The sequence below is a fragment of the Musca domestica genome, unplaced genomic scaffold (genome assembly GCF_030504385.1).
Source record: "Musca domestica strain aabys unplaced genomic scaffold, Musca_domestica.polishedcontigs.V.1.1 2, whole genome shotgun sequence".
In the NCBI taxonomy this organism is placed as follows: Eukaryota; Metazoa; Arthropoda; class Insecta; order Diptera; family Muscidae; genus Musca; species Musca domestica.
Genome location: NW_026712249.1, coordinates 35,480,033 through 35,506,751, shown reverse-complemented (window position 1 = coordinate 35,506,751; position 26,719 = coordinate 35,480,033). Strand labels below are relative to the sequence as shown.

The 26,719-nt window shown below is 34.6% G+C and overlaps 2 protein-coding genes across 2 annotated transcripts in view; one reads left to right on the top strand and one right to left on the bottom strand.

Annotated features, from left to right (window-relative positions):
* Nucleotides 1-26,719, top strand: part of LOC101893044 (uncharacterized) — a 365,837-nt gene that overhangs the window by 227,015 nt on the left and 112,103 nt on the right. The gene's annotated exons all lie outside the window — the stretch shown is intronic.
* Nucleotides 7,668-9,195, bottom strand: LOC101895739 (uncharacterized). The gene has a single exon (XM_005186757.4). The coding sequence runs from the start codon at nucleotides 9,070-9,072 to the stop codon at nucleotides 8,233-8,235; it is 840 nt and encodes a 279-aa protein (XP_005186814.2). The 5' UTR covers nucleotides 9,073-9,195; the 3' UTR covers nucleotides 7,668-8,232.

Here is a 26,719-nt window from a genome sequence, read left to right as displayed (position 1 = left end):
GTGCACAATAAACCTGATATCGGATAAAAATATATATGGGAGCTGTATCAAAATTTGAACCGATTCTCAACAAAAAGTAACTATGGGTCTATCTCATTTCCTTCTGCCTGTTATAAACAAATGTATAAAGACATACTACCCTGACCACAATGTGGTAGAGGGTATAAAAAGCTTCGCATATTAGAAGTCCCCTTTTTCTGAAGAATGCTGCAGGAAATTCGACCTTTCGATTCTAGTCTTTCAATTCGCCCATTCGTCTGTCTAATATCAATTTGAAGCCAGTAAAGAAAGTCTTTAAGTCGGGCGGGGCCGACTTTATGATACCCTACACCTCTTTGCTAATTTAGTAAAGCTCCGCATAACAATTAAACGTTTTAATGGGAGAATTCAATCATACACGCAATGATTATAATTATAATTTAAAGTTCAAAGGACAAAATATGCCGAAGCATTTGTATCTTTTAAATTCGGACTTGTATTGCCCAGTTGGTGCACAATTAATTTCAAATCGGATAAAGATATATATGGGAGCTATATCCAAATCGGAACTGATATGGATAAAATTTGGCAAAGATATTTCTGAGCTGTATTTGATATATTTCCCTGAATATCGTTGTTACGGAGTGCAAATTACGGCTGTGGGTAACAAATATAAGAAATCGGATAAACAATATATATGGGAGCTATAGCTATATCTGAACCGATCTTCACCAAATTTGACATACTAGCTTCTAGACTCAATTCGGTCGTAAGTGCCAAATTCCATTCCCATTTGGACAAATATTAGACGTTTGGTGCACAATAAAAGGTAAATCGGACGAAGTTATATATGGAAGCTTTATCCAAATCTGAACCGATCGCGATAAAATTTAGAAAATGTATTTCTGAGGTGTATTTGATATATTTCCCCAAATATTGTTGTTACGGAGTGTACATTACGGCTGCGGAGGACAAAATAACAAATCGGATGAGCAATATATATGGGAGCTATTGCTATATCTGAACCGATTTCAAATTTGGCATACTTACTTTCAGGTACAATCTGATCGTACTTGCAAAATTCCATACTATTCGGACTGATATTACACGTTTGGTGCACAATAAAAGGCAAATCCGGCGATGATATATATAGAAGCTATATCTAAATCTGATCCGATTATCTCCAATTTCAATAGGGTTCGTCCGTGGGCCAAACAAATTATTTGTGCAAAATTTTATCTGGATAGGGCAATAAATGCGAACTGTACTTTGTTTACAAAAATAGATGGACAGACGGACGGACGGACATGCATAAATCGACTCAGAATGTGATTCTATGCAGATCATCAAAAGGAACTATGGGTCTATCTCGTTTCCTTTTGCCTGTTACAAACAAATGCACAAAGACATAATACCCTGACCACCTTGTGGTGTAGGGTATAAAAATCACCTCTCCAATAATGGATTTTCACGAACCCCGTTCCCATATTGACGCTATTTTCGTTCTAAAAACCATTTTTCCTGACGACAATTGCTAAACCAGAAGCTGTAAATTTAAATAATTGTATTCAATTATGTGTAATTTTTATACACATTTAAAATTCTGCAATTGTTCTAAATCGCCTTTATAATTTTCAAATATAGCATCATTTCGACAACGAAATTTTACAAGAACACTGCCCTCTTCACTCTATTTGCCTTGCGAACATGTAAACACGGTCGATGTAATTAAATTTTAATTGGCCATAAAAACATGAATTAATTTTCGGCGATTGTTTATTGATTTTGAATTAGACAAGTGTATTCTCGCTATAATCGTTTTCAATTGTTTATCTTGAATGTGCGAACATTCAAACACGAGCTGAGGCGGGAAAGATGCCAAACTAATTGAATGCGATAAATTTTTTGAATATTTTATGAAAACTTTTGAAATTAACACATTTTTAAAGAGCTAAACCAAATTTTTCGAAATCATGCATAAATTATTCAATTACGCGGAGAATACTCAAAAGTGATTTAAACAATTTGGATTTGTTTGCAAGTAATTTTGGATATTCTTCTCAATTTGGAAATTGTCAAATTGAAGAAAACTTTGAATATATTCCTTCAAGTCTTTTGGATTACATGCCATGGCTGGCAGACAGCAGACGTAAGAAAATCACAGGTTACTTATGCATATGTATGTAGGGTTTTGTGCCATTCCATGCCACCATCCATCCACACAAGATGTTCACCATATGTTAGCTGTCTGGGTTGGTTGCAACGGCACACAGCATGACTTGTGGCCCTTTAGGTGTAACACATTTATGGAGTTGCCTCCTTGCCCCTAAAGGTGAGAATGACATTCGAAACAATTTCCATTCATCCAACCGGTGGTTATATTCAAAATGACTGAGTCTGTTATGTCTTTGGGTTATGAGGTGATAGTTCATTTTATGTTCGTTCGTTACGTCCGTTGCGTTGTGAAAATTTGTTAAAATTATTTTTGTCACGTACTTCAATCACGTGCTAAATTCACCGTTTCTCTGAAGGATGCAGAGAACAAATCCTTGGAACTCAATGCCATTTTGAAAAAGGGATTTTTGGTAATGGAGTAATTTGGATATTGTCAAATCGTTTAAGAAACTCTATTTCACTAGAGTTGAATTTTTGTGAGATGGGTTTTCATAATTCGGTTTATAAAATAAGTTTTAATATAGTACTGACGTTTAAAATATGATTGAGATATTAATAATCATAAATCCATTTTGGGATAAATGGCATTGTGTTATTTCAAAACCGTCTGCTATTTAAAATTTTCTAGTGTGTGGGACTACTTTAGACGAGTAGCTCTATTTTTTTATTAGGAGGTCAGTGAATTTAAAGCAAACATCAAAAACTATGAGATTTACATACTTTCAAGGCCAATTTTCAGCTCTTGATTTCTACACCCTCAGTCATATGGCTACAGAGGGTATATATCATTTGATACGGCCAAAATGTGTATCATCGAAATAACGTTTCAGATCCTAGGCCTCTTTGGGCCAAATTCGTTTCAGGACATTTGGAGTCGATTTTGCGATGTGCCTCTATCTGTATGGTGGGTACCGAATTCGGAGATGGGCAATATCGGTTCAGTTCTTCTGGAACCTCCCTGACAAAACATTTGTATACCCCAACCATGTGGCTACAGTAGGGTTATATCATTTGATACGGCCAAGAAGAGGCACATATCTAAGTAACGGATTTAAACCAAATGCGTTTCAGGACATTTGGAGACGATCTAGCGATGTCCATCCGTCCACCTGTCTGTCTCTCTGGCTTTTTGGTGCGTACGATAACTCCCAAAGGGAGTATCGGATTTGGTTCAAACTTTGTACACCGTAATATTATTATTAAACTTAGATCGAGCTCGGAGATGAACAATAAAGGTCAACTGCTTCTGGTACCTCAACTACAAAAGTTCGACATTTTCAAAAAAATACTTTAGAACACAGAAAGATAAAGGATTATCCGATTTTGTCCAACTTTGCAAATCCTGATATGTATATCAGGTGCGAAAATGGACAATATCGGTCCACTCCATTAAGTACCTCCCCCACAAATGGTCAAAATTTTAAATAACTACAATTCTTATAAAATGTGATGTAAGAGTCCGATTGCCTTCAAATTTCACACATTTCAATAATTTTATTAACCCAAGGTCTTGTGTGAAGACGAAATATATCGCACAACTCCTTCTGGTAACTCCCACACAACAGGTCCAAATAATTATATCTCTATTATATTCGAAACAAGCAGCTGACTCATTCTAAACTTCAAACATTCCAATATTTCTACTAACCCAAGGTGTGATTTGAAGATGGTGGATATCGGCCAACTCTTTTTGATGCCTCCCCTACAACGGGTCAAAATGTTGATAAGTACGAAACAAGTCAGCGATTCTGTTTGATTAAATTCGAGATCATAGGTGAATATCGAACTTCTCCGTTTGATATCGACATTTCCTCCGAAATTCCCATATTTCATTCTTTTGTTCTAGAAGTACCAACATAAAATTTTGGATTTTTCACATTTCTTCTTAAACTCAATAAAACGTGAACTTTTTGGACTGTTCATGTTAATTTGTAATCAAGATGCAGGTCGCAATTATGGCTCGATCCTCACGAAATTGAGAGAAATATGGGTTGGGTTAGGGTCAAAATAGAATCCATTGTTTTTGGAGATGATCGCAAAATATTTAGGAGTTAAAATGGACCAAAAACAGAATATTTTCCTGATTTTTTCAGTGGATCTACGAGCCACAATTACAGACCAATCGACACGAAATTTAGCATGGAGTTACGAGTTTAGAGCTGGGTAGAAGCCTTCCAATTTTGATGTTCATCGGACAATATTTAGCAGGAAATATGAAATAGGCCCTAACTTTTATATAAGATAATACGAAAATTTTCAATTAACCGCGAATATCTTTAATCCTGGCGAGACCAGAAGTGACCTCTTCACTTCTGATCATTATTGGAATTTTAAGAATATTTTAGGGGGAATTTATGGCTTTAAAATAATCTTGTTTTTTGCTCAAGAATCGTAGATTTTATTAGATATTTTTAAGGACTTCCTGACCAAAATTCGTTAATTTTTTTTTTGTTTTTTTTTTTTTAAATATGATTCGTGAAATTCTTAAAAACTTTAAGGCCAAAAATCGTGTATTTCTCTAATATTTTTTTGAGGAACCACTAATCCAAAAAGAAATTGATTTTAAGCAAAATTTTCAAGAACTCCATTGCCATGAATCGGGAAGTTTTTAATATATTTTGAAGAATTTTGCTTTATAAAATCTTAGACTTTAGAAAACATTTTTAAAACTTTATGACCAAAACTTGTCGATTTCTTGAAATATTTTTCAAAGATATTGGGCCAAGACCAAAAATTTTGGATTTTTAAGAATATTTTCAAGAAATGTGAATTGTGAATTTATGTATATTTTTTAGTTTTTTTTTTTGCCAGGCTATGGATTTCTTTACATATTTATTATGGACCTACTGACATTATTAGTGTATATTTTTTAAGAACTTTTTGGACAATAATCGTGAACTTATTTAACACATGTTCAAGGACTTAATTATGAAAATAAAGGATTTATCCCTATATATTTGTTGAAGAACTCTCGTCTACATAAATTGTGCAGACTTCGTGGCCAAGAAACGTGAATTTCGTTGCAATTTTTCTAAGGAGTTCATGGCTTTTTAAGATTTTTTTTTCATGAAAATGGCTATATTTAAATAATGTATATTTTTTAAATTTTCAATTGTATATTTATTTAAATTTCTTTATTCTAATGGTTTTTGTTAAATATTTTCCATTTTCAATTTTCGTGAGACTTTTTGAATGCTTTAACGATTTAATGGCTAAGAATCATGGAGTACATGCGAAAGGACTTTTTTTTTTGTAATTTTCAAGGACATTATTGCCAAGAATCATGGCTTTCTCTAATATTTTCAAGAATTTTCAGATGGATTTTGAAAAATGTTAATAAAGCCTTTCTGGACAAAAATCAACTGCTGAAACGTTTTTATAAAGGACTCTTCAGCTATCGCTGATTTTTTAAATATTTTTAAAAAGAATATTTTAAAAGAATTGTAGATTTCATAAAATATTTTTCAAGGACCTCATGACAAAGAATAGCCAATATTTAATATACGTTTAAAAAAATCCGACATTTCGAAATTAAAATAAAATAATGTAAAGTAATAGAAAATCGTTATTTTCATTAGGCTGTTAGTCAACTGACCAAAAGTCGAGAAATTTTAAAATATTTTTGAAGGATTTAATGGCCAATAATAGAGTTTTTTTTCGAATATTTTCCAAAAATCATGAAATTAAAAAAATCAAAAACTTGGATTTTTTAATACATTTCAAGGATTTAATGGCAAGAAATACTGGATTTTGTTTTGGCAATCTCAATAATCTTCCTGGTACATTAGAAACGTGGGTCAGAATAGAACCCTGTTTCTTTTGGAGATGATCGCATAATATTTAGGGGTCGAAGTGGACCAAAAACTGAAAAAATGTCGGATTTTGTAGTAGCTATACAGGTCGCAATTATAGACCAATCGACGCGGAACTTCGCATGTAGCTATAGTTTAGGGCGGGAAAGAAGCCTACCTATTTGGGTGGTCATCGGATAATATTTAGCGGGTAAAGTGGACCATATCTTTTGTGTTGAAAAAATTCAAAATTTTAAATTAAACCGCGAATATTTTAAATCCCGGCATAATAACAAAGCCATGACAAGGTTACTTCTGATCTTAACATTGATGTTAACATCCAACAAATTGGATATATAGCAAAATATGTATAGATATATATATATATATATATATATATATATATATATATATATATATATATATATATATATATATATATATATATATATATATATATATATATATATATATATATATATATATATATATATATATATATATATATATATATATATATATATATATACATATATATATATATATGTATATATATATATATATATATATATATATATATATATATATATATATATATATATATATATATATATATATATATATATATATATATATATATATATATATATATATATTTAAATAATTTTCAGGGTTTTTATTATAAGGAATAGTGTTTTTTTTTGCATTTTCAAGATTTTGTCAGGTTCATTAGAAATGTGGATTCCTTAAAATATTGCTTAAGGATTTTTTGACTATTGTTGGATATGAATTATAAATCGCGGATTAAAAACTTGCGTACAAGACATTTTTGTACAAAAAATCGTGAAATTTTCAGTCAAGATCTTGGGTTTCCGAAAAAATGTTTGGACTAATTCATGGCTAAGAAAATCGTATTTCTAAATTTTCTTTGGAAAACTTCTAATATTTTGAAGTGTCCCTGGGACTTTTAACATAGGATTCTTCTGATTTTATTGGTTTGACTTGTTGAGATTTTTTCAAAGACCTAATTTTTTGGAAGTTTCAAAAACCGTAGCACTTCTCTGCACTATAAAGTTTGATTTTTGGAGTATTTTTAATCTCAGCCTATAAGGGTAAATTATTTAACTTTTGCCATAATATACTTATTGCTCTCTTAGGAATCTAGTCTATGCTCTTTTATAAAGAAAATCTTATAGGGTTGGCGCCTAATGTAATTCATTTCTTCGTCCGAATATAAAATTGGTTCAGACTGTCTCAGTCCCTGCCTTTTGTTGCTAATTTCTTTGCATTTCATTATCCCTTTCTCTATTTTAATGTCCTGTACCTTCTCAACACACTTCATTGAGATTTCAAGTAGATAAAAATCCCTTAATGATTTCGTCATTAAGTAAAACTAATTTTTAACAAATAAATTGACAAATTTGCCAGCATTTCAGCGGGAAGACGACTAATGCGACAAGTAATTGGGTAAAATTATCAAGCAGCCATTGAATCATTTGGCGTCTCCTCGAAAAAGGAAAACTCCATGAAAATCATTGATAATGACTTTGTCCGAGTAGTCGTGGTGGTGGTGGTGATAAGAATAAATTACTCAACTTGTCGATTTGTTGTCAAAGCAAAAAATAAACATTAGCAGGGCTAATGGGCACTCCTCCCCCTTCCAATATCTTTTTGGTAATTTTCCCAAATTAAGATAATTTAAATAAAAAGTCATTTGCATGATTATGTTTGTAAAGAAATGTTGTTTCTTTTAAAATTGGGTTTTTATTTTATTTTGATTATTTTCTAAGACCTTAAAAACTACAATTACAATTTTATACACAATTTGTTGTTTTAATTTAATTTGATTAAATATTGGCATGTAATTAGAGGGAATGATTAGGGGGTTTTCTTTTCGAAAATCTCAAATACTTTTTTCATTGAATTCATTCCATGAATCCATAGATAATTTTTTCCTTTTTTTGAAAAAGTATGAGTTTTCATTTGCTTTCCTTGATGAAGATATGTTGTGTTATTTTTTATCGTTGAAACCTGTGCAACTTTTGGTCTTTCTGAATAAATATTGAAATATTTTACAAAAGTTTGAGAGTTTCAGTAGTCGTCATTTGTGATTCCTATGAAAGTATTTTTTTTGTTACAGCACACCTGTTGCTTTGCCTGGGCCTTGGGCCGTCATGGGGCATTAATGATTTGAACATCTTGCATGGACTTCCGAAACCGGGCGGAAGTTCAATGAAGATGGAATCTGTTTTCTCTCTCTCTCTCTCACGCTGAGACTGTCTGTGACTTACAGTTCCGTGGAGATGGTGTGTGTTAGATTGGAAGGTCTGGGTATTTGTTTCTGATAAAATACCTCATCTTCCTCGGCACTTTCATAGATGGCTGACTTGTGGATGTCGGCCTTGAATCTCTTGGCTGCACTTTCCATATCTTCGAGATCGGTGAATCCAGGGAAATCCAAAGGACTGAAATGTCCGGCAATGGCTTCGGGAATGTTGGTGACATTGTGTAACATATAGGCTGGGGTAGATTGCAAATAATTGGACCATTTTTGATAGGATTGGGAGGGTGGTGAGGCCTGGGCCACCGCATCATAGGTAACATCACGTCTATGGAATATTGGCGATGAAGTCTTGGGCATTAATCCCTGGGAATGGGACATCATGTACATTTCCATTTCCAAATCGCTGGGAGTGGGTGTAACGGCCACGGCCTGTTCCTCACATGTCAAGCTGCTGGTATCCTGGGTACGTCTAAGGCAATCCTTGGAGGGTGATGATGATGGAGAACTCGACTCGGAGTAATAACCATAGGATTTATTCTGCATGCGTCCAACTTCACCGAAATCATCACAAATCGATAACATTTCCAAAGCTTTGCTGGGTATATCCTTGTGGGTCAATGTGAAATTCTTGGTCTTGGCTTTGGGGCCATTTGGTGTGGAGTCGGTACTGCTGCGGCTCAAAATGCTACGGCGTGAGGGTGAAGTGCAGGCACTTGACACCCCCGAACTGCCAGAGCTAATGCGGCTCGAGTAGCTACGTTTGGAGCCTTGTCTTTGCTGGGCAGTGGCGGCGTAATATCCATTAAGTGTTTCATTGGCATTGGTAGATGAACAGCAACCCATTTTGAATTTTATTTTTCGTTGATGGAATGGATGGTATTCAAAAATTTACAAAACTTCTACACTTCAAAATTGCTTGTGTTGTCTTGAGAACGATCAATTGCTAACTGAGCATACCTTGGTTAGGTCGCAAGGTCTTATATACCAGGGCGAGCTCAGGTGAAAATTTTCGCGTAATTCCAAGGAAAAACGTAGAAATGTTGGCTGGCCAAAATTCTTACCTGGCCGTGGGCAGGTTGTCGTTTTACCTGCGCTCTCAGCCATGGCTACATACTCTCTCACCTTCAAACACACACACAAGGAATCCGTTGCAAGCATATCCCTCCATCCATGCATACCTAGTCATAAAATCCTTGCAGTAATCCCCTTGTTTTTCATAAAAATGTTTTCATGAATATTTTTACGGGGAATTTCGGGCCGTGGACTAGCATTGAGTTTCAGCGTTGGCCGGTTTACAAGGCATCATAAAATCTCGCGTTTTACATGGCTTTGTGTTGTTCTTGGATTTCTCGAGGACACAGGAAAACGGCCAGGATCAGCGAGGATACATAAACTTGAAGGATTTTTTCACGAGACATTACAATACCCGCTGTGACAATTTATGGCTTAAATTTGTTGTTACTACATTTCTTGGGATTACAGCGAGGATAACAACAGTTGTTAAGCAGAAAAATTGTTTTTGGCCAAGACATTCCAATATGTCGCATAAACCAAAAAGAGAAAGCCATATGCGGCAAAAACTGAAATGGCATGAAAACAACAAATTCCCTTTTATTTCCTGTCCTCCACCAGGATCTATCAATCCACCCACACAGGCACACATGGCGAATAATTCATTGCTCATCACTGGCCACTGATCACACAGCTCTCAACGGAATTATGTAAAGTGCATTCATGATCTTTCGATGGAAATGTTTTCCTGCTTTCCTTGTCTCACCCACCCAGAACTCGGTTCCCTATATCGCTCGCTCTGTCCCTCGAAAATCTATTTTCTTTCTTTTTTTTTTTGTTCGGTTGCCCAATAAATTTTGTTTTATTTGCTTTTAATTGCTATGTAAACATTATTATTTTAGTAGCCAGGATAGAGAGACAGAGAGAGGGACCAGATTTCCTATCTGACCCATAAACCAGATTTGGAGTTTTGTTGTTCCTTCCGTTCGAGAGCGGTGTTTTCTTGCACCGCTTTTGGTCAGCCGTTTGTTGTTGCTCCCATTGTGACTCATTGTTGTCCATTTATTGCTACTGTATTTTTTTTTGTTGATTTTAGTACTGGAGTTGTTATTGCCTTTAATTGATATCTTCTTCTACGTTTTTCGCAATTTCCAATTATCTCGTATTTTGGTTGTCTATTGTTCTGGTTGGCCATTAAAAAGAGAAGAGTTTCTAAATACTAGTTGTTGCCACTCCCTTCCGGTTCAGCATTAAAGTGAAATCAATAAAAGAGAAAGTATTTCTTTTTGAAAAGCAATTGGAAGTAGTTAAGGGTTGTACAATACTCTAGTCAAAAGGATAGCCAAAAAAGGGTTACGGGCTAATAAAAGATCCATCAAATCCTTCTAGAAAATTGGGAACCTAAAGTACTTTTTGGGAACCTAAAGTACTTTTGATATTAACTCTACCACAGCTTCCAAACTATTTAAGTTTTAGGGTCAATATTTTGGGAAATGTGCAATATCAGTCCACCTTATGAAAAAATATTAAATTTGCATAAAATACAATCACAATTAGTGTTAAAAATAGATGAACCTTTGCTTTAGTTATATTAAATTTTTTGGCGTATATTACAATTTATTTAGGAAGGTTCCAGAAGGAGTGTACTTATATTTGAATAATTTGAGTATCTATGAGAGAGGTCATATCACATCTTTTCACTATTCCTTATATTTTAAAAATCTCAGGATCAGAAAACTGTATATATGACGAAGCAGCAAATATTTTTAAACCAGTAAAGAAAGTCTTAAAGTCGGACGGGACCGACTTTATGATACCCTACACCACTTTGTTTTTAGTAGAGCTCCACATAACAATTAAAAGCTTTTATGGGAGAATTCAATCATACACGCTTTCATTATAATTATAATTTAAAGTTCAAAGGACTAAATATGCCGAAGCACTTGTTTCTTTTAAATTCGGACTTGTTTTGCCCATTTGATACATATGGGATCTATATCCAAATCTGAACCGATCTTGATAAAATTTGGCAAAAGATGTTTCTGAGCTGTATTTCATATATTTTCCTGAATATCCTTGTTACGGAGTGCATATTACGGTGTGGGTAACAAATATAACAAATCGGATGAACAATATATATGGGAGCTATAACTATATCTGAACCGATATTCACCAAATTCTATCTTCTAGACTCAATTCGGTCGTAAGTGCCACATTTCATCCCATTTGGGCAAATATTAGACGTTTAGTGCACAATAAAAGGCAAATCGGACGTAGATATATATGGGAGCTATATTTAAATTTTACAGATTATCTCCAATTTCAATAGGGTTCGTCCTTGGACCAAACAAATGTTTTGTGCAAAATTTCATCTGGATCGGGCAATAAATGTAAACTGTACTTTGTTCACAAAAATACATGGACAGACGGAGAGACAGACGGACGGACATGTATAAATCGACTCAGAATGTGATTCTATGCAGATCATCAAAAGGAACTATGGGTCTATCTCGTTTCCTTTTTGCCTGTTACAAACAAATGCACAAAGACATAATACCCTGACCACCTTGTGGTGTAGGGTATAAAAATCCAAAACATTTCGAAAATTTCAAAAAAAAGAATACGATTTTCCCAGGATGTCCTTAAATTAGAAAATCCAGGATTTTCAAAAAATATCAAAGATTCTTTGAAGTATAAGTACTTGAAATTTTCTTAAAAAGTCATTTGAAAACTCTTATTCATCATGATTTATATAGCGGAGAGTTTCTTTATTCAACATTCTTAAGAAATCCATAGTTTTTAGCCATATATCCCAAAATATTCTCAAAAAATCACGACTTATAAATAAATATTGAAAAAGTATACGATAAGCGAAATGACCTTGAAAGATATTTTAGAGATTCCACGATTTCTTCGGCCATGAAATCGTTTAATAACACATTTTTGTAAGAAAGTTCTTAAATTATTTTTGCTGGGTGTCCTTCAAAATTTTTTTTCTACGATGTCGCTGAGGAATCTTTTAAGAATTCTTCGGTTTCAAACAAGAGTAAAAAAGTCTGTTCTGCCAACTGATTTTTCTTTCATTTAAATATATTTTGACTTGAGTCGTACAGGGGGAGATAGAAAACCTGCAACAAAGTCAAAATTCATAATTTTTATTTTTTTATATTTTATTGAATGAAAGCAAAACATGTCGGAAATAGCAAGAAATTTTAGAATAAGTTTAGATTTGTTCGAATTGGTCACCTTTGGCACGAATTATGGCCTTCAAACGGTCAATGAAACCGTCACACGCTGCCCGAATGTTGCTCTGTGGTATTTTGGTCCATTCCCGGCGAAGCGCTTGCTTGAGGTGACACTTTCCAAAATACTCCAGACACAATAGTCTAACGGATTGGTATCCGTAGATTTTGGTGGCCATTGGGCGCGTGCTGAGTCCTGTTGGAATGTACAAGGTCTGCGGCCAAAATGTTTGCGTGCCCAAGGTTTGAATACACCCTCCAGAATATTTTCGCGATAATATTCAGCATTTATTCTGATGCCACTGTCGATTAATACGAGCGGAGAGCGACCATTTGCTGTTATGGCGGCCCACACCATCACCATGGCCGGCGCTTGAGTTTTGGTGGCCAGCCGAAGGTGCTCATTTCAGCTGGTCTCTTTGGCAAGTAAACACGATCATTTTGTTTGTTAGTGTTTACAAACTGCTGGACAACGAAAATTTTCTCATCGGAGAAAACCAAATTCGGCAGTTCACCACTTTCGGCCAAGCGAAGCAACTCTTTAGCTCTTTTGAGTCTATTTTCTTTCTTGCACTTTTTGGAATTTCAATGGCTTTACCCCGAGCTTATTTTTCAATATTTACCTAATGGAATATTGCGAATCAGGCCACGAGCCATTTTTCGGCCACTGCGACGCGGGTTTCCATCAAGTCGCTTCTTTACTTTTCGAACCGTTTCTGCTGATGTTGTTGTTTTCTTCCGTCCACTTCCTCGACGTCGGGCTACGCTACCAGTATCGCGGTAACGAGCGATGGTACGAGACACAAAGATTTATTCACATTTAAATGCTGGAGTGCTCTGACGTTAGCCACTTGTGGTTTTCCAGCCAAATATAAATATATCACACTATCACGCATGAATTCCATACCGAATAACTTTTTTTCCGGAAAATTCTCACCAAAATGCTTTTGTACGCTTGTAAACAATATAATGAGCTGCCACTGGAATAATATTAACAGTTGTCGGAAGACTGGTTTAAAAATGACAGCAGTCTGAAGTTGGTTCCAGTTTTTTCATCTCATCCTGTATATTCCTTAGAAATGTACAACTTTCGATAATGAAGTATTTAAAAATATGTTTAAAAAATCCAAGGCTTATATAGCCAGTAAATGTCCCTTAATAAATTCTAAGTCCAATATTTTTTGTGTCCTGCAAGTCCTTGAAAAATATTGTTTACACTCACGTTTGACAATTTTTAAAAATCTTCGATGTCCAATTTTTGACACAATGACATACCCCTTATTTAAGAGAGTGATATATTGTCATCTTAGTGGTAAGTAACTATAGTATAGGTCCAGAATTTTTGTGATTTGTAAGGTCCCTTATTCAGTATTTTTACATGAGGAGGTTTCAGGATAAATTATGTCTCTGTCGAACAAATTGTTAGATTTAATATAAACTTAACACATCGTAATATGTTTACGAAATTTAGATCGGGTCCTATGATGAGTAATATCGCTCCAGCCCTTCTGGTACCTCTATTACAAAAGTTAAACATTTTGTAAATTTACAATGTTGGAAACCTATCCCTCATACATCTGTCGCAAAGGATTAAAATTTTGAATAATCGACCATGTAGGTGGCTACCTCTTCTACAATGGGGCAACAATTCGAATAATCATAACATCTTAATAGTGAAATTATTTAATTACCAATAATTTTGCAAATTAGCTAAATGCGTTTCTTCCATTTGGAGCCTTTTCTACAGAGGAGTAACATATAGAATTTCACATAAGGCGAGGGAAGTGTCCGTTTGAATCCAAATTATTATTTTGGCTAATAAATCTCGTAAAAGATTTGCGCATCTTAATAACGTTGTTAAACTTTGACCAGGAGTCAAGATGAACTATATGGCTTCCCTGTTTTCGTAATTTAAATTAATTTTTCCTTGAAATTAGAATTTAGTCAACATTTCTATGTGTTCAGCTATTTTTGGGAAATTTCGCCTCTCCTCTTGGGAAAATTTGTTAACTAAAATTTGGAAATCTTAATCTTCGTATGGAAAATTACTGTAATCAAATGTGGCTCATAATAAAGGAACCTTCCTTTATAGATGCTGATAATATTAACATTTAATTTAATTTGCATTTTAATTCTGCAAAAAAAAAACTGAATAAAATTCTAATACACTTGAATTGATTATAGGAATTACCCACAGTAACGCCCCTCTGCAAAATCACTCATTCCGTTCTTGCCCATAATTTACAATTCTGAAGCAATATCCAAGAAATCAAAACAGCATCAGAGTAAAAGATTCGCCAAATTCTAATAAAATAAAAAAATTCTATATCCTCACTCCCACATTTTTTTGATCATATTATAATTAAATGAAGGATCGATTTTTCTCAATGGACTTCCTTTCTTCAGTATTATCAATTTTCTTCAAATTTATTAAATTTCTCTAAAATTATCAAAATATAATAAAGATACAAAAACAATAAACTCCTGCCGGGAACACACAGATAGTACCCACCATCTTCGAAAGTGAAAGTGATAACAATTCACTGTCCAACGACTGTAGTCTCGCAGTCATCAACCCTTTCCGTACTTTTGCTAGAAACCAAACAACGAATTCATGTCACAATATTGCAACAGGTAGTTAGTGTTATCTTGCCTTGCCTTATGTCTAGTCTAGGAAATTCTATTACTTCATATTTAATCATTTGGAAATCTAGAAAATTTCCAGCGTCAAACCCTTTCATACAAACGGATATTTTTCGTACGATTTCCATTGGCTTAGTTGGCATTTGCGAAAAAAAATCCCTGAGGGGGAATTTCGACAAACTGTTACGGAAATACACATAAAATGAACGCATTTAAGATAAATCCTGATGAGGTATTGTTCGTCCTTGCCGACGGTGTCGCCTTTTTTTATCTCATTGCATGACTTCACTTTGCTATTGATATGGGAATATGATATTAGATATTTTGTTTGTCATTCATTGACTTTAATAATCTATGGCATTAAAACCTGTCAATTTTGAAAAGGCAATTATAAAACAATTATGTGTGATTAAGATTTTTGACAAGAATATCCTATTAAGTAATGTCAACACAGACACATGTCAAAAATAAAAATTAATTTAATCTCTACAAGTAAGCAAAGGCTATAGCAGTGCGGAGCCGACCATGTACAATACAATATGATGGAAGCCGCCTTATGTCCAAATACATTTTGGAAGATTTCGCTTTTGAAATGATGTCAGGGTGCATTGCCCAGATATTAGCCTTAGCATTTTGACCAGGAAGATTTGCCCAATATTTACCCACTCCGTCGTGCTGTTAGTTGTTGTGGTCCACTTTAGAGCTAAATATAATTCAATGGTCATCCAAAATGCTAGAATTCTTCACTGTCCTGAGATCTCTTCTCAGGCGTGTCAATTGGCTTCAGTTGTGTGATTAGGATTTTTTTTCTGTTTTTGGCTCATTTGAACCCCTAAATAATAGGCTATTATCTCCAAAAGCAAGAGAGATACAGAGGGGATCTCCAAATTTAGACTCATCTATATGATTTGCTTGTCTACGATATTTGGCTATATTCGTCAATGAAATCAGCATAAAAAATCCAGAAGTTCGCCTTTTGTGTATTTTGGATATCGCCTGTAATTAATGCTGGTATTTTTTTCACACAAAAGTAGTGGTCCATTCTACCCGCTGTCCTAAAATCTAACTTCATGCGAGATTCCGTGTCCTTTGGTTTCTATTTGTGACATTTATAACGGCAGCAAAATCAGGAATATTTTTAGTTTTTTGTCCATTACAACCCCAAAATATATTGCGGACATCTTAGGGAATGAGATGCCTAGCCCTTCTGAGCCTAACCTTACCCATGTAAAAATGTTCGTGAGGATCGGACTATAATTGCAATCGGCATATTTGTCAAAATTGGTCCAGCCATTCTTGAGATATAAGCATTCTAGCTAGCATCCCCTTCCTTTGTATGTATATATTGTATATATTTCGCTATATATCCGATATATTTATCGGCATCTACGTAACCGTCAGGATTGGCCTGTTCGTTTATTTGTGATTTCGCCGGGACTAAAAATATTCGCGGTTCAATGGAAAATTTGACTTTTATTGAACACAAATGTTTTGACCTATTTCACCCACTATTATTACCCGATGACCATCAAAATTGGAAGGCTTCTACCCATCCCTAAGCTCTAGACCCATGCTAACTTCCGCTTCGATTGATCTATAATTGTGACCTATAGATCAACTGCAAAATCAGAAAAATTTTTAGTTTTTGGTTCATTTCAACCTCTAAATATTATGCGATCATCTCCAAAAGCAATAGGCCCTTGTTCTACTTCCATTTTAAATTTCGTGAAGATCGGGCCATAATTCCGACCTGTAGAATGATTACAAATTAACATGGACAGACTGACGGACATACATAGCTAGATCGACTCAGCTCTATCCGTCTGTCCGTCTGTGGAAATCACTCTAGCTTCCTCCCAATATTCGGTGTTTTGATGATTTTCGCTACATTATAAACAGATTTTTTTCAAGTTTCGCATTTGAATATTGTAATAGCTTGTGACAAAAGTTGCCTATGCAGGTCCACGTCGTCGTATAAAACCTAACATACGGCTACATTCGGTATTTTTAGATTTTAACAGAATTTTTAACGGATTTTTTTTTTTTTTTTTGAAAATTGTTAAATTTGTACCAAATAGTGGAGGATATTCGGCCCGGCCGAACTTACAGCTTTTTTACTTGTTTTATTATTATTTTATATTATCTTGATATATAGGGTGAGATAAAAAAAACTGCAACAAAGTTAAACGATGTAATTTTTAAATTTTATTGAATGAAAGCAGAAAATGTCGGAAATAGTATCAAATTTTAGAATATGTTTAGATTTCTTCGAATTGATCACCTTTAGTACGAATTATGGCCTTCAAATGGCCAATAAAACCGTCACACGCTGCCCGAATGTTGCTCTGCGGTATTTTGGCCCTTGACACTTGACACTTTGGAATTTTTTAGTGCCAACCTTGCTTTCCAAAATACTCCAGGCACAATAGTCCAACGGATTGGTATCCGGAGATTTTGGTGGCCATTGTGACCTGGAAATGAAGCAAGGAACCTCATTTTGTAAACATTCTTGGGTGGCGCGTGCTGAGTGCGATTGTGCTGCGTCCTGTTGGAATGTCCAAAGATTGCGGCAAAAATGTTTGTCTTCCAGAATATTTTCGCGATAATATTCGACATTTATTCTGATGCCACGGTCGATTAATAAGAGCGGAGAGCGACCATCGGCTGTTATGGCGGCCCACAACATCACCATGGCCGGTGGTTGAGTTCTGGTGCTCAACCGAAGGTGCACATTTTCAGCTGACTTTTGTTTGTTTGTAAACTGCTGGACAACGAATGTTTTCTCATCGGAGAAAACCAAATTCGGCAGTTCACCACTTTCGGCCAAGCGAAGTAACACTTTAGCTCTATTGAGTCTATTTTCTTTCTGTTGCGGTGTAAGTTCTTGCACTTTTGGAATTTCAATGGTTCATTTTTCAATATTTGCCGAATGGTATTCCATTGCGATATGTTCTGCTCATTTATTCACATTTAAATGCCCTAACGATAGCCTCTTGTGATTTTCCAGCCAAATATAAAGAAATCACCCTATCACGCTTGAATTCCATCACGAATAACTTTTTTTCTGGACAATTCTCATCAAAATGCTTTTGTACCCTTGTACACAATATAATGAACTTTCACTGGAATAATTTTAACAGCTATCACCCTGAATACACCGAATTTAGGATATGTACATTTGCAAAGAATTGAGGCGAAGGGCAATATTACAAATTCGTATTATATATGTATGGGAAGTACTAAATAGTACTCAACTTATAAACATTGGTATTATCTTTACCAGTATAGCTGAATTACAAATTTGTGAAATTGAGGAAATAAATAAAGTTAATGTCCATAATGCGATAAAGTCCCCTTATAAAGGCACGACCTTTATTCGGTATTTTAAGAAGTTTATAGATATTTCCCAAACGTATTTCTATTTTGGATTGTGGTTAGTCAAACATTGACTATTTTGTGATACAACTAGGGAGGGGTACGTTTGAAAATATTTTCAGAATGTTATTTTTTCTCTTGGTGGAAAAAAATCTGTAGTTCGACCATGCGCAGATGAAAACCTTCATGACTTCTCCATTCCACAAGGCATTTTTATAACATATTTTCATTTTTACACGAAGTCAAAAATTCAAGTCTCACATCTTGAGATTGTGGTGGTTTCTAAGACTTTCAAGTAAACTCCCTCTGAACTTTTGGTCAGTCTTTCGATATTTGCTCTAATTTTTAGGATATTTAATTGGGAGAGATAGTTTTGTATAGAAATTTAACTATTATGGCAGTTTGATATTATAAATATGTCTTTTATACCCTACAACACAATGTGGAGCTAGGGCCAGAACAGAAGCCTATTGCTTCTTATGCTGATCGCATAATATTTAGTGGTTGAAATGGACCAAAAACTGACAAATTTCCTGATTTTGCAGTTGCTCTACAGGTCGCAATTATAGACCAATCGACGCGGAATTTAGCATGGGGCTAGAGCTTAGGGATGGGCAAAAGTCTTGGGTGAAATAGACCATAACATTTGTGTTAAATAAAAGACAAAATGTGCATTAAACCATGAATATTTTTAATCCCGCCGATATCACAAATAGACAAAAATGTCAATTCTGATCGTTAGGTAGATGCTGATAGCAAATTTATTGGATGTATATAGGAAATATATACAATGTGTATATACAAAGGCAGGGGATGTTAACTGGACCGATTTCGACAAATTTTGTCAATTCAGAATGCCCTGTTGGTATAAAAGAATAAAATCTGGAAAAATCGCATAAAAAAGATGCAAATATTGATTTAGATATAGATTTTTAACCTAATTTCGTTGACGAATATGTCCAAATATCGTAGACAAGCAAACCATATAGATAAGTATAAATTTGGAGATACAGAGGGACTTCATGCATATCGTGATGAGCGCAAAATAGTTAGGGGTTCAAATGAACCAAAAACAGAAAAACCCTGATCACACAATTGAAGCCTATCGACAGGACTGAGAAGAGAGTTAAGGACAGGAAGAGTTCTAGCATAATGGATGATCATTGAATTATATTTAGCTGTAAAATGGACCACAACAACTAACTGTACGACGGAGTGTGTAAATATTGAGCAAATATCGCTGATCAAAAAGCTAAGGGTAATATCTGGGCAGTGCTCCATGACATTATTTCAAAAAACGAAATCTTCCAAAATAGATTTCGACATAAGGGGGTTTCTAAGATATTGTAGTGTTGTGGGCTGTCACATGGTCGGACGTGCACGACTATGGCAAGGTTTTTAATGTGTTTTCTTTAAATTAGCAAAATTACATTTGGAACACTTGAGTATGGCACCGAGGTTATGTTACGTGACATTATGTTCATAGTTTGTCTAATACTCTGACTACATAAATTTGCCAATAGGAATTCCAAAAACCGTTACGATTCAGTTATTATCAATGTGGATACCTGTAACTCACATTTGTGGTTATACTTCAAAACCCTTGTCAATAAGACTCTAAAGTTAATTCTGGGAATCTGTAAACAGTTTGAACTACATTTTTCTTAACCCCTTTCTTAGAGGTGACTTAATTGCGGTTACTTAAAAAGTCACCATCAAAATGGATACCTGTTACGTAACAGAATTTAATTACCCGTAAAGCCAATAACACAGTGGGCGAATTATAGACTCCGTGTTAGTTGTATTCATAAAGACTTTCCAATGCGAAAAAACCCTTTACCAAACGAGGAGGGTTTTTGTGGTTACCATGCACATCATATCGAAATGGATACCTGTTATGCACATTTTGGCAATTTAGTCAATAAAATACTGATTGCACTCTTTTTGGCCAAATTTAAAGCCAAAATAGGTTACATAATGTGGTGGTTTAACATAAATGTGAAATTGTTACACATACCTGTTTTTTAACGCTACCCTGGTTAAGGATAACCTGAAATGTGGCCTATATTCCAGTTTGGACATTTTATTGTGGTTTACATAACATTATTTAAAGAAATTCACTCCTTTAACACTAATCGGTGGTTACAAATTTTGGGACCATTTGTGGTTACCTATTTTTTCAACTGTAACAAGCGACCTCATATGCCATCCAATTAGTTTGAAGAAGAGTCAGAAAGAAGAAGTCTAAAAATCTACTGTTACCTATATTTATTATTCTTTTGGCTTATTGGCTAATTTAAATTTAATGAGCCACTGAAAGCGCAGGTGTTAAGTCATGGTGTTCAAGTACCAGCCACCAGCTATGAACATTTCCGTAATGTATTTTAACTTTATTTCAAAATTGTTGAAGAATTGTTCGCTAGATAACTATCGCTTATTATTGCAGGTGTGATTAGGTGTTACCGACAAGTATTTAGGTCCATGTCACCAAGACAAGACGAGATTCTAAGGAATGCGTATGGTATAATGCTGGCTCTCATAAAAAGTGGAATTAGTACCATTCTTATTAGTTTCTTAAAACTTCGTACATCCACAACAAAGAATCAAACGTTTGAAAAGTCATATAAAATTTGGAATGAGAGATGGAGTGCAAAATACATATGCCAAAGGGTTTCTGAAAATTCGAACTTTGAGATTAGGGAAAGTTCTTAAGTGGTACCATACTTTTAAAATGGTACTATTTGGTGCTATCTGAGCGGACAGAGCTAAAAACTTGAAATTTGGTATGAGAGTCAAGGTTGGAATGTAAGTTTGATATATTAAGGTGGTTTTGGAAATGTATACTAAGTGTGCGAACTGTACTAAATTGTACTACTTAATTTCGAAAAGTTTGGTTTTGGGTGAACGGAAGAAGCTGGAATTCGGAAATTGTGTAGTGGGGCCCTGTAGCTGGTTGGCTTGTGATAAAGAGGTGGTTTTTAGAAATGGTTACTGTAAGTGCACGAAAAGTACTAAATAGTACTATATTTGGTACAATTTGATATTGGGTGAACAGATAGTGCTTGAAATCTGAAATATGGTACAAATAGAGTTGGTTTCGGAAATGTGTGCTATAGCTGTACGAAAAGAACAGAACGGTACAATATTTGGTATTAGAATAGAATTGGAATCCTTAATTTTGTCATTGAGGTCTCCGTTGGTATAAGGAATTGAGATTTGGCGGTGGCGGTCCTATATTTGTTCGAAATGTACTAAATGGTATTAAATGGTGTTGGGTGAAGGAATGCGGCTGGAATTCACAATTTTCATATTAAGGCCTCGTTGGTATTTGGAATTGGTACGGAGATGATTTTGAAAATATGTACTATAATTGTGCGAAAAGTAGGAATTGGTACTAAATTGGATATCGGATGTAGGGGTAGAGCTGGAATCGTAAAATTTGATATTGTGGTCTCTGTTGGTATCTGGAATTGAGGTATGGAGGTATTGTCAGAAATGTGTTTTATATTTGAGCGAAAAGTACTAAATGGCACTGTATTGGGATTGGGTGAAGGGATACGTCTCCAATCCTCAAATTTGATATTGAGGTCTTTGAGGATATCTGCAGTTGAAATGCGGAGTTGGTTTTGGAAATTTTTACTAAATTTGGTACTGGGTGATGTTAGAGTTGAAGTCCTGAAATTTGGCATGGATGTCACTGTTGGTTGCTGTAGTTGAGAGAAGAAGGTGATGTCGGATATGCGTACTATAATCGTACAAAATTTTGTAGAGGGGAAAGTAAAGAACTGAAATCTTGAAAGTTGATATTAAGAGTCATTTTTGCTATCTGAGATTGAGATATGAAGATCATTTTGAAAATGCGTATTTTAATTGTACGAAAAGTACTAAATGCTACTTAATTGGGTATTGGGTGAAAGGATATAACTGAAATCTCGAAATTTGATATGAATGTCACTCTTGGTGTCTGTAGTTGAATGAAGTAGGCGGACGGTGGGTGTTGAGATAGAGATTGAATCCTGACATTTGGTTGGTGTATTGGGTTGAGAGAGACGGAGGTGGTTTTGGAAATGCGTAGTTGAATTGTACAAAAAGTAATAAATTTGGGATTGAAACTTAGGATTGAGCTCGAATTATGAAATTTGATATTGAGGTCTCCGTTGGTATATAGTTTTGAGAGAAAGAGAGGGATTTGAAAATGTGTACTATGATTGTGAGCAAAGTACGAAATTTGCCGTTGGATGAACCTTGAATCCTGAAATTTGATATTGAGGCCACTGTTTGTTTCTTGGATTTAGATATGACAGTTGCCAATTTTTACTTTGAAAAAACGTTGAAATAGATTTGACAAAAAAAAAAAAACGAACAAGGAACCATTGTGCAAAAATGCTCCTCTGCAGACTTCAACACGAAAGATTTTGAAAACTTTTTGGTACAAAAATAATCATTTTTCTATTATCCTTTTCGATAAAGGAAAAATTTGAATGTGAATAAAGTGTTATGGAACTGATGCAGCTGAAAAGTTAGCACGATGTATGAAGTTTTCTTTGGAAATTTTATCCAAGAAATAATGGATAAGTTGTGCATTTTGAGTAATAAATCTAAAATGTTGAGGTGAACAGCTCTCAGGCGAAGTAGCGGGCACTTGCTATTTTAATGTATAGGTGTAGGCCTACGTTTTAGTATTTAGGCTTCCTAATGCGTTTAGTTATAACCTCAACTTTTGCAAGGTATAACGTTCTTTTTACATGTTTTTTAAATAACAAGTTTCCCGGAATTGAATTTATTTCGCCTTGCATTAGTTCAGTGACGGTGGATTGGTTGTTAGGACTAAAATACTTCTTGGTGACATTTTATCACACTTGCAATAATTAGTGGTAGTTATTTGGCTAATAAGTCCTTTTAAAATATTTAAAATGCATTACGGACGTTGAATCACGTGTTAGCGTTATGACAGGACACGTGCGCACATGTTGACTCATTAAATTGAAATTAGCCAATAAGCCTAAACAATGTCAACACTAGCATAAAAACTCTTCTTTCTTTCTGACTTTTCTTCAAACTAATTGGATGACCTGAAAGAAAATCGTTTACTGGCAACAGGTAACCGCAGATAGTCACCGCATTTTCCAAATGATCATTTGGTTCAACTACCGTTGAGGGTAAAAGGAGTGAGATGATGGTTGGAAAAAATAAAGAATCCCAATTAATATTTTGTAAACCACAATAAAATTTCCAAATAAGAATATAAGTAGGTCAATTTTTAAGTTTACCCACAAAAACATTCGTGATTGGCCACCTCTTCTAGTGTAACGTTAAAAAAACAGGTATTTACAACAATTGTGACTTCATTAAAAGCCACAACATTGTGTAACCCATTTTGGCTTACAATTTGGGGTGTAATTAGTACTTTATTGACTAAATTACGAAAAACGTGTATAGCAGGTATCCACATAGGTGGTGACTTATACACTTACCACAAAACCCTAGATTGGTTTTCAGTTTTTCGTATTGGAAATTCTTTATGAATACCAGCAACAAAGATTTTTAGGATCCCTAATCCACCCACTGTGTTATTGGTTTTATGGATAATTAAGTAACGTTACGCAACAGGTATCCAAAGTCTTTGGTGACTTTTTAAGTAACCGCAATTAAGTCACCCCTACTAAAGGGGTTACGGGGAATGCAGTTCAAACGGTTTAAAGATTCCCAGAATTAATATAATATTTTTATTAATATAGGTTTTGAAATATAACCACAAATATGCGTAACAGGTCTCCAAGTTGATAATGACTTCGTAACGGTTGTTGGGATTACAAAGGGGAGATTTATGAAGTCAAAATAGTTTGAGAATTATTAGGATTGGGAAATCATGATATATTTATGAAAAACTAAAATTTACACTGGAAAGTGAAATCCTATGTCATATTATGACGCTGTCATTAAACTTATTTTGAAACAAATAACCCATTTTCACAAAATTGATAATTCCACAATATTTTTTATACTTTTAGCCTTACGGCTACAGGGATTATATGTTTTTTAATGCGGCCATATTCCATATTCACATCACATATTCCTTTGAACGAAATTCGTTTCAGAAGATGTGGACTCAATATGGTCACGTTCGTCTGTGCAAACAAAAACTCTTGAAAGTGTCCGATTCTGGCCTCACAACTAATTTGAAAAAAAAAAAACAAGTAAAAAAGCTGTAAGTTCGGCCGGGCCGATCTTTACATACCCTCTACCATTTGAAACAATTTTGGCAATTTTCAAAAAAATAAAATCCGTTAACAATTCTCTTAAAATCTTAAAAATACCGAATGTTTAGGGTCTATACGACCACATGGACCTGCAACTTTTGTCATAAACCATTACAATATTCAAATGCGAAACTTGAATAAAAAAATTGGTGAATAATGTACTAAAATCATCAAAATTTCGAATATAGGATGGTATCGTTATATTGGGGCTATATGAAGACGTGGACATGCACAGACAATTTTCTGTCATAGGCTGTAGTACCCATTACGAACTTCAACAACCGAATATCCGGAGGTACCGTTATATGGGGGCTATACGAGGACGTGGACATGCACAGGCAATGTTCTGTCATAGGCTGTGGTATTCATTACGAACATCAAATACCAAATTTGAAATAATTCCGGTGAATAAAGTCGCTAAAATCATTAAAATACCGAATATCCGGAGGTACCCTTATATGGCGGGTCTATGAAGACGTGGACTTGCATAGGCAACTTTTTTCATAAACCATTACAATATTCAAGTGCGAAACTTGAATACAAAAATCTTGATGAATAATGTACTGAAATCATCAAAATTCAGAATATAGGGAGGTACTGTTATATTGGGGCTATACGAAGACGTGCACAGACAATTTTTCAACATTTCTTCATTTCATAAGCTGTAGTACCCATTACGAACATCTAATACCTAATTTGAAACAATTCCGGTGAATAATGTCGCTAAAATCATTAAAATCACGAATATCGTGAGGTACCGTTATATGGGGGCTATACGAAGACGTGGACATGCACAGGCAATTTTTTGTCATAGCCTGTAGTACCCATTACGAACTTCAAATATCAAATTTGAAACATTTCCGGAGAATAATGTGGCTTAAATCACCAAAATACCGCAAAAAGGGAGGAACCTTTATATGGGGGCTATACCAAAACGTGGACCTACATTACCCATTTTCAACACCAAAAGTCCTGAAGACATAATACACATTTGAGTTGAATTTTTTTAAACCTACTTCATTTCGTTCGGAAGCTAGAGTGATTTACACAGGCGGATAAACGGACAGAACGACGGGCATCGCAAAATAGATATAGAATTTTATGCTGATCAAGAACATATGTACTTTGTGGTGTCTAAAATGTATATTTCGAGGTGTTACGAACGGAATGACAAACTTAATATACCCTCCATCAATAGGTTTTACCGACAGATTTTTTACCAATCGGCCAATGTTCTCTTTAAATATATTTGGACTTCTGTTATGGTTATTCAAATTGTTGAGCCTCTATGGAGTAGGTTCCGAAGCAATGGACCAATATAGTCCATTTTTATCAGATCAAAATAAATATGATATGTGATAATTTTTAGTAAATGTTAAAATGTGAGTTAGGTGGAAGATATAGTTGACCGAAGTATTTTCATGCTTTATCTAGTACAGATACAAATATTGGTATGAGTAAAATTACAAGAAAGTCGAACATTCAATAAAACGTTCAATTTTATGCGAAATCATAAATTCCGTATTCATATCAGGTTTCTGCTTGAGAGAAATATTTGGATATAACAAGTTGTAAAGAATCGCTGACTTGTTTCGCAAGTTATGACATATAAGAGTATTAAAAATTGTGACCCTTTGTGGGTGAGGTACCAGAAGGAGTTCGCAGATATGTATATCATTCTCACAACAGATCTTGTCTTAGCAAAAATGTTTGTATGTGTTAAATTTGAAGAGACATTTCACTTTTTTTGAGCGTTTTGTTTGTCAAATTTTGAATCCTATTTAGGGGAGGTAGCAGAAGGAATCATCCGACCCCTCCCATCTTTATAATAGATCATGTGTTAATGGAAATATTGAGATGTGCCAAGTCTGCATGGAAGCATATGTTGATTTTCGCGTATTATGAGTTTCATGAATATTCAAAATGTTGACCCTTTGTTAGAGAGATACCGGAAGAAGT